General features: G+C 40.4%; 1 protein-coding gene across 4 annotated transcripts in view; it reads right to left on the bottom strand.

The window, feature by feature from the left end:
* Nucleotides 1–333: 333 nt before the first annotated feature.
* The window catches only part of LOC122560384 (mesothelin-like protein), a 33374-nt gene continuing 23758 nt past the window's right edge, over nt 334–9949 (bottom strand). For all 4 annotated transcript variants that reach the window (XM_043711022.1, XM_043711019.1, XM_043711020.1 and 1 more), the window contains 4 exons: nt 8868–9001; nt 8243–8337; nt 2629–2827; nt 334–1022 (listed from right to left, as the gene is read on the bottom strand). In XM_043711022.1, coding sequence (XP_043566957.1) covers nt 928–1022; nt 2629–2827; nt 8243–8337; nt 8868–9001 — 523 coding nt within the window. In that variant the 3' untranslated portion in view covers nt 334–927. The remainder of the gene's footprint in view (nt 1023–2628; nt 2828–8242; nt 8338–8867; nt 9002–9949) is intronic.

The raw sequence follows: 9949 nt of genomic DNA, 5'->3' as shown, positions 1-9949 counted from the left end.
ATAGGCTGGAGTATAGGGAAAGAATGATGGACATTTATGTAGAGATACATAGTGTGTAGTCAGGATGGCCAGTGGCCCTATTGTCACCTTCAAGGAAGTAATCTGGTTCTAACCTGGCACAGCGCTTTGCACAGAACGTGGCGCTACGTGTACTCTGGTTAAGCAACAGCATCCCTTCACAATCAAAGGTATTTATAATGTTCTGTAAAGAGTCAAGGAAAATATTTTGCATATTATTATGCATCCATTCCATAAGGAGTCCATTAAACAGGAATGACAAACATGGTTTAGAGTTATTTTAATGACAAAGTAAAAAACCAAGATATGTCACAATTGGTTCTTCAGTCACTTTTATTCAATGTTTATAATGAGATTATGCTATTTTTACATACACATTTGTGTTTTCACTACAAACACCATGCAAAGGAAAGAAGCCCAGATCCCACCCCATGACTCTAAAGAGAGGAAAGGAGATCTTACGTAAATACTGACCAAGTTTTAATGATAAGCAATACATTGTAGGGGGAAAGGCAGTGACAGGGGTTAGGCCTGAGTACGCCTCAGGCCCTGGATGGACCTTGCTTGAAATTTTACTGACGGACCATATAAACAAATAAGATGCAAGCTGAGAATTTCCCTGGAGCTCATCCCAAAGTGGTGTTCCCACACCACTTCAGTAAGATTATAGCTGCAGATCAGGAGCACATCTAAGGAAGTTCGCTATATTTCCAGTGACAACCCAAAGCTGTTACCTGTATTTGTACCCAGCCATGGATTTGTCTAGAAAATGTCAAAGCTAGCCCAGAGTGGGTTGTTACAAACAGAATCCACCTTGTATGCATATCCCTCTCTAGATTCTTGATGCCAGAGGTTCTGGTATTTTCCATTTAACATGCCAGACAGCATAGGCAGGCTGAATCCCAGTTATCATACATACTGCAATATGATTCCCATCACAGCAATGTAAGTGAAAGACAAAAGATTGTTGTTCTTGACTGAAGCTAAATTATTTAGTGCATAATCTGAAATAAAGAAGCACATTGTAAATAGTTATGGTGTGCAACTGTTTTCAAGATTTTCTTTTAGTATAAAATATCATCTTTCCAAAATATCACTTGACACTGAAGAACAGGGGGTTCACTTTTCAAACTGAATTTCATTTACATTCTGTATTCCAGTTGTGTAAAATGATGGGTTGTTAATTTTTTTCTATGCACATTTTAATGTAATTATTTATAAATGGAAGTTTTTGTGACTATGACAATACTCACCACCTTAGTAGTTCTGAGCATTGAAAGGAGTAAATATTTGTATCCTTAGGGACAGCACAGTTGTCAGATAAAATATCTGTATCCTGCTCCCATGATGGTATCAATCAAACCTGATTGTACCTACTGTTCTCCTCAGTGTGGAGAATGACTTATGTAAAAAAAAACTTGCATTCTGTTATAAAGATGTGAAATGTTCATTTGCGGTTTCATGAGCTGCTCATAAACCTTTTTAAAGGAGCACACCTTTATGATAAGTAAATAATGGACACTTTTTGAAGCATCTGTTAATTCACATTCTACCCTAGTGAGACACAAAAACTGCAGATTTACATTAATCTTTCAGAATTCACACAGTTTTGAACTTCTGTTGACCAAGACAGAGAGTGGTTCATGTGAGCTTACACATTGAGTTTACAGTTCAACTGTTGGTTCTGCAGTAGGGCAGCCACTTTGGACCCTCTCTCACATCAACATTTCATCTACGTTCTGCACCCCCTTTTCCTGAGTATAGTGTCTACAGCGGACAGAGACTTTCTGCTAATAGCTGTCAAACTTTCTAGAACGGTGAGTGAGAAACTCAACACCATGCAGGACAAAACAGCCTACTTGACTGGCAAATAATCACCACCTTTTAAATTTGCTCCCTTTGCCTCTTATGCACAATGCCAAGATGCATCAACAGACACAGCTTCCAAACCTGTCACATTTATTACCAAGGAGACAAGGGCAGCAGAGACACTTGGGAGTACCACCAGTTGCAAATTCCTCTCCAAGATATACACCTTCCTGACTTTGAATGATATTGTCTTTCATTCTCACTGGCGCTGTGTCAAAATCCTGCAACTTGCCCCCAGATAGCACTGTGGGTGCCTCTACATGCCATGGACTACAACAGTTCAAGGTAAAGGAAGTTAGTGATGGGCAATAAGTACTGACATGGGCAGTGATGCCCACATCTCATGAATGGTTACAACAAAACCGAAACATCTGGACCCAATGAATGAACTTTTAATGATTCTACTTATGATGATTATTTCTCACTTGGCCAAATTTCACAGCTGATACTCTGCGAAATTGTGTTTCCATTTTGCATGGGGACTAAGTGTGTTTCTGCCTTGTTGGGAGGTGGTGTGTAATAGTACATTTTTAATATGTTTATAATATATCTCTAGAATGGGTTTCAATAATAAAACTAACCCTTTACATTTTAACGCAAGAATTTCTACCCAATTTAATTACTACAAGCAGTCAAATACACGCAGAATTGGCAATCCAGCACTCTTTCTAAAATATTCCAAAACTCATTGTGGTCAATCAAGGAGTGGGAGCAGAAGAAGTCCTGTTCATCCCTCCTCACCTGGTATCAGCAAATCCTGAAAGGGAAAGGTTCCCAGTTCTGCTGAAGATTCTCCTTTTCGAAGTCCAATGCCCAGACTCATAACCTCAGCCGCTGTGTGTGAGTCAACCCAACGCTGCACTATTTCTTGGCTTTCATTTTCTTTCAGATAATTAAGGTTTATACCAAGAAGCCCACGCAGTCTCTGAGCAGAGAGTTTCTGAAAGAGATCGGCAATCATGTAATATGATCAGTGTCCCATGCGCTTACTTTAATACCACACCCTCTAAGCTGAGACCAACCACATCTGAAGTCACAGTGTATCTACCTTCTTTCAAAAAATATTCTAAAATGCCTGCACTATAATTTGCAATTGCAAGTTATCCAAAATCCATGATCTATAAAGAAAATGATCTCTCACGAACAAAGCTCTTTGCTCTGATGAAGAATCATCCAGACTTGAAACATTAGCTTGCTCTCTCTCACTACAGATGCTGCCTGACCTGCTGTGATTTCCAGCATTATTCGTTTTCAGAACAAAAGCTGTTTGTTCATCTTTGGCTATCTTTGTATATCTTTGGCTATCTCTGGTCATGCATTGCATGCGTCATCTTTGAAGCATCCAAGTCTTCTAATGGTATAAGTGCAAATTATCATTGTTTGTGCATCTGTTTTAGTTTATTCCTGAGGTGGTGTTCCTTCGCCAGCAAATGTCATTGCTGTGGCAGGTGTTACAGCAGTGGTGCTGCTGCTGAGCCATTTACTGATGATAGACTCTGTAGCCTGTGCAGTTAGTAACATCACTCCTTTCTCATCAGCCATTAGACATTGCAGCTTCTCTAGTTAAATAACGATGTTTGTGGTGATGTCAGTTTAGCTGCTTATTCTCATTTCACTGTATACGATCAAAGTGACAGTATCTCTGCACCAGTCTCAAATTGCCCAGTCAATTGAATTTTGTTGAGACTGTTGAATATTTTCACTCTAACCAGATCAATAATTCTGGCAATGATTTGGCAACTTTGTCAAAGGTAAATTCGGCTTTCACTTTATTTTTGTGACTCACTACTATGACTATTCTTATCTTTTTTTTGTACCGCTGGGAGAGGTAGTTTGTCTACAACATGACATTAGTCACTGGACTAGTCTACTTTCCATGTCTTTGGTAGGTACATTTGTCCACATTCAATGACGGGCACAGTGTTCACAATTGCCGTCTACTCTAGAAATATAATTGGCTGGTCCACATGAATATTCTTCTGGAGCAGGGAAAATACCAAATGGCATATCTAATTATCGGTGCCACCCCAATGGTAACTAGACTTTGGTTAGACAAGTCCTGGTTTCATCAGTTTCATTTGCCAGTATCCATCCTCTCTATTCAGGGCAATAAAACCTACACCTTGGCTTACTGGGGGTAAAATATCTTCAATATTTGTTATCGGCTGGTGAAATATTTTCAATTGAAATCATCTGGATTAACTCATGCTCTCAGTTTTCCTTGTTCTAATCTGTGTTACCGTGCTGCTAATCCAGTCTGCAGACATTACCACTTCCTTGATTTCTCTCTTCTTTTCCAGCTTCTCTATCTTGTTTTAAGGCTGAGTTTAAAGGCCGCTGGAGTTCTTCTAAGCATAAGCTCAGTAGGTCTCACTCTCTCATCTACTTTGAGATGATAATCACCAGGAAGACCTGTAAAAACAACTTCCTGAGCAGCCTGCTGCACGGTGAAACACTGCAAAGCTCTTCTAGTTCATATCAGGTTTACCAGTCCAAACTTCAGGCTTGTTTCAGCCAAAATACATTGCTTTTTTTTAACTGTCTGTGATCTAGAACTCTTGCTCTCGTGATGGCATAGAAGGAAATTTAATTAGTATTTATTTAAGTGTTGTGTATTCTTGTTATAATCATTTTAAGTTCACCAAGAATCCACTGGCGACAGCCAATGTGTACATCGGATGTAAGAACAGGAGTAGGCTATTCAGCCCCGTGAGTCTGTTCCACTATTCGGTGAAATTGTGGCTACTATCTATTCTAACTCTATTCATTTCTCTTGACTCCACATCCCTTTGAATCCCAGGCTTGAAAATATCTTCTAATCTGATATTTAAAAGTATTAATTGAGTCAGCATCTACTACTTTTGAGGGAGATGGTTCCAAACTTCAACAACTCCTTTCATGCAGTAATACTTTTTAAATTCTGTCCTGAATTAGCTGGTTCTGATTTTCAGATGATGTTCTTCATCCTAAGCTCCTCCACCTGTGGAAAACTTTCCCTGAATTGTCAATTAAAACTTGCCATCATTCCAATCAATTACCCCTTTCATTTACATAACAGAGTAAAAGCAAGTCTTTAAAAGCAAGTTAGTCCCTTATATTCTGATCCTTGAAGTTCTGGTAACATCACTGAGCTCCTTCAATGTTCCCGATGTTATCCTCTTTACAATGGGAAAACCAAACATGGAATGCTTCCTGTCACCTGTCATCTCTGCCTTGTCCTAATTTTCTCACCTTGGCCTACTACAGTCTTCCGAGGAAGCTTAAAGCAAGTTCCACACACACACACACACACACACAACACTGGACACTTTATAGCCTTCTAGATGATAGACTTAGATCATAAGCTCTGACCCCATTTGGATTTATGTTTTTTTTATAAGCTCTGACCCCATTTGGATTTATGTTTTTTTTCCCTGGTTTGATTTCTTCTTGTTTTCTTCATATTCCCTTTACCTTTCAGTTGGAGAGCAATAGTTCGGCCATCGACACCTCATCTAGGCACGTGTTTAGTTTTGTTACTTGTCCCACTACTGTTTTTTAATTATTGGGGCCTGTCCTCCACAGGTCACAGATCGTCCCCTACTAACACTCCCTCCCTTCACTTGCTTAAAACCTACTCATTGAGTCATACAGCATGGAAACAGACCCTTCGGCCCAAGCAGCCCATGCTGACCATACTCCCAAACTAAACAAGCCCCATCTGCCTGCCCTTGATGCATATCTCTTCAAAACATTTCTTCTTCATATACTTATCCAAATGTCTTTTCAACATTGTAACTTTACCCACATTCACCATTTTCTTTGGAACTTCATTCCACACACAAACCTCCCTTTGTGTAAAAAAAAATGCCTCTCATGTCTTTTATAAATCTCTCTCCTCTCACCTTAAAAACAGGGCCCCTGGTCTTGAAATCCCTGACCATAGAGAAAAGACACCCTATCTAGACCCCTCATGATTTTATAAATCTCTGTAAGGTCACCTCTCAATCTCCTACACGCTAGTGAAAAGAGTCCCAGCCTATCTAGCTTGTCCTTATAACTCAAACCTTCCATACCTGGCAACATCCTGGTAACTCTTTTCTGAACCCAATTCCTATTCACAGACCTGATGGAAGAATCATTACCTCTATTTCTCTCGGAATAGATCTGCCAGACCTGGTTCCAGCATTTCCTGATTTCCTTTGTGGTTGATTCCTAACTCTCTTCCAAAGTGATTTGTAGTTAACAATGTTAAATCACTGGCAAAGAAGTACAAGGAAAGGTCCATCCCCTCCTTTCTTAGGACAGCTAGTAATTAGCAATGCAATGCAAGATTAGCATTTAAAAAGGATGATCAGCACTTGTAACTCACTCATGATAGGAAATGATGGTGTTTCTTTGTGGAAGTGTGGTCAATATGAAGGAACATCCCAAACTAAACTTAACTGAGTTGCTTTATGAAGAACGTTCCAAAGCATTGAAAATTAACGTGAACGGATAACGAGAAAGCTAATGATACAGTTCCATTGTGTAAAATTTGGCTTATGATCTTTCCGCCTTAAAATAAGACAGTGATTTTCCCCTGGAACTTCGACGTGGCCTCATGCTGAAATGTTGCACTGAACACAAGCTGCCAACTGGCTGAAGGGCTTGAAATGCGCAATTAGAATGACCAGCCCGAGGATTGATGGGTCTTTGTCACTTTGACTATGAGAAGACCTGATCTAATAGCCTCTCTGAGCAACAAGCAGCTCGCTGTGAATAAACAACTGCAATAATTTATACAAGGCCTTTCATGTGTTAAAATAAATCCAAATATTCACAGGAGTATAATAACAAGGGACAGAAGGATCTTGGCATCCTTGTATGTCAAATGTTAACATGATAGCACATCTACTAAATGGAAGGCAACTGGAGGGATGGAGTGCAAAAGTAGGAACATTCCTGTACAGGGCACTGGTGAGCCCTGGGTACAGTTTTGGGCTCCTTACGTTAGGAGTATTGGAAGTGGTTCAGAGGGTTCACTAGGCTGATTCCTAAGTCAAAGCGTTGTATGAGATAAGGTTGAGAAGATTGGGCCTGCGTTCACTAGAGTTTAAAACAATATGAGATGATCTTACTGAAACGTTTCAATTCAGAGGGGTTTCAACAAAGTAGTTGTTTCCCATGAGAATTGAGAACTAGGTGGAAAGGTTTCAAAAATAAGGGGTGTCTAATTAAGATTGAGATGAGGAGGAATTCTTTCTCTGAGAGGCAGTTCGCCTTTAGAATTCTCTTTCAAAAGCTAAAGTGAAGGCAGAGTGATTGCAAGTACTGAAGGTGTGATCTACAAGACAGTTATGGGTTATGGAACTGGGAGGCAACTGGAGTTCAGGCCAGCTGTGATTCTATTGAGTAGCAGAGCAGATTTGACGAACTGAATGGCCAATTCCTGTTTCTTTTCTAATGATCTTATAATTATGATCTAATGCCCAACAGAGATGAGAAGGCCAGATTGCCAAAAGCCTTGCTTAAGGAGCTGCTTAATGGCGGAGGTGGACAGATTTAGAGAGAGAGCTACAGAGCTTATTCTTACTGAAGGGGATTTCAAGCACTAGCTAAAGCTTTGAATCGCCTTTTACTTTCCAATCACTGCTAGAGTTTAAAGCAGGAATTTGAAACGTGTTAGGAAGACTTTCTGGGCCAATTATTCAAGGTGTCAGCAACACTATCCACAAGTGTTTTGGGAATTCTCTGAGGCCATCATCCCGATAAAGGGGAGCACTGTAATACTCCACCTTGCAGCTTCATTATGGCAGGTACCAGAAGATATCGAGGGAGTGGCTGTTCATCAGCACCTTACTGCCTGTATTGTGTATGAGGAATGGCAGTAGGTGAGGCCAAGGAGAGCAGCTTGTGGTGCTGCACAACACTAGGCATAACTGTGATCCCTTACCGGTAAAGAACAAGCTTTCTCCATTAGGACCTCCTTGCCCAGGTCCTTCAGTACCACATCTGAAACCCTGGGTTTGGTTCCTATGGCAACTGACATGTGCCGGTGTGGTAGCCAGCATGCTCTAGCCTTTCATTTGAACATGATGTTGTGATGCTGCTGCTCCTATAACAAGATTATGTTGTCTTTGGATTTTTTTTAAATACTTGTACAATGAAAGGGGAGTGGCCAGCTCTCCCAGTCAAGGATTTTTCTAGTTTGGTTTAGATTTTAGCTGGAAAGATCAGCTTGAAACATTGAGAGAAGAATTTGGGTTTCAACTCTCGGAAACTAGACTGGAGGTTTCATTATTTTGCCTCATTTAATAATCTATAAGAAAAGTACTTCAAATAAAAATGCAGACCCACAGCTCAGGACAAATTCAAATTTTCCATTGGCACCTACTTCTACTTCAGCTGGATTGAGTCTCTCGAATGTTTCATAGTCCATGTTGATCCTGCTGATAGCTAAAATCCGCAGGTCAGCTGCTGTAGCACCGTCTTCAGGAAAATAGAAAGACTGTTACTTCAGCATGTATATGTGCGTCTATGCATTTGTGTTAATATGTGTGAGTATGTGTCAGAATGTGTGCGTGTGTGATTGTGTGCGCGTGCATTTGCCTGAAATGTGTGTATGTGTGATTGCTCATGTACACGTGTGTGGAAGTGTGGTGCCTATGTGTGAATGTAAGTGTGTGCATGGGAATATATTTGTGTGCATGTTTACATGTGAGTGTGTGTATGTGAATGGTGTGTGAATGTGTCTATAAATGTGTGTTTGCATACATATCTGTTAAAGTCTGTGTGTATGTGAATGTGTGTCAGCACATGCAGCATGTGTCTCTGAAGGTGAATGTGAGTGTCTGAACATGAATACATGTTAATTAAAAACCACTATAAAAAAATTCAGAAAGAAGAGCAGAAATATTGCAATTATTAAATATTGTGAATGTTGTTAAATATTTCAACTTTAACAATATCCTCAAAAATTAATCTAGAAACTAAATTTGTCAGATTGTAATATTACTTACCAAGGTACGGTTTGATCAAGTTATAATAGGTTTGCCGGTTAGCAGTGTGATGCTGGAATGCATGTTTAGCAATCCCAAAAATTATTTCTTTCTTTGCCTGAGAACATGCAGAAATATCAATTGGCTTCACTTTCCTGTGACAGAATGGTTAGGACATTATGTTAAAACCCTTTTTTAGAATGATGGTACTGTGTATGTTGACTAAACCAGTCATATTCCCTTAGTTCAAAATGAGGAGCTATTTCCTTCTCATTTTACAGAGAACCTCATTAGTCCATGCCTTGCCTTGGGTCAGTAGTAACAGTCTAACCTTTAAGCTGGTTACTTGAACACACCATGTAGACTTCACTAGGGGGCACCGTGCTTTTGAAGAAACCAGAGAAACATGGCTTCGACTGCAGATTTGATTCACTAACCATTTAACGCAATGGTTAGCGAATGCGCACAGTGGGGAACCAGGGCTCACCATTCGAGAGGCAAGTTAATTAGAGTTTACGACAGTGTTTTCCAAACATTTTCAAACCATGGCCCCATTCTTGAGCCTTGAAAACTGTTCTGACCACTCATTGAGATTTGAGAGAATGGTGAATGTGGGGAGCTGGTACAGATCTGTGAGAATGGAGATGGAAGGACCCCAATGGGTGCAGGATAGAGATCTGTGAGAGCTGGGGCACTGGATTGTCCTGAGAATGGCTGCCTTTTAGAGCTGAACTCGGTCAGACACCCACAGCAGCCATTGTTACCATGGAGCTCGTGACCCCAGATGGGGTCGGCGCCCTCATTTTGGTTTAAAATGTTGATATGTATCTTATTAATGAGGTGATGGAGGGGGATGTTCGTTTCCAAGACGGGTACAAAGACTACAAATCTCCATCATCAAAACGAAGGAGCTGGTCACTGACTTCAGGAAGTGGAGTGGAGGGCACACCTCTGTCTGTATCAATGGTACTGGGGTGGTGATGGTCAAGAGCGTCACGTTCCTGGGAGTGGTGATCACCAACAATCTGTCCTGGTCCATGTCGACACAACATGTCAAGAAAGCACAACAATGGCTTTACTTCCTCAGAAGGGTTAGGAAATTC

Source organism: Chiloscyllium plagiosum, chromosome 21 (assembly GCF_004010195.1).
Source record: "Chiloscyllium plagiosum isolate BGI_BamShark_2017 chromosome 21, ASM401019v2, whole genome shotgun sequence".
Lineage (NCBI taxonomy): Eukaryota > Metazoa > Chordata > Chondrichthyes > Orectolobiformes > Hemiscylliidae > Chiloscyllium > Chiloscyllium plagiosum.
Note: the sequence above shows the minus strand (reverse complement) of the source record. Positions and strands in the feature narration are given on the sequence as shown.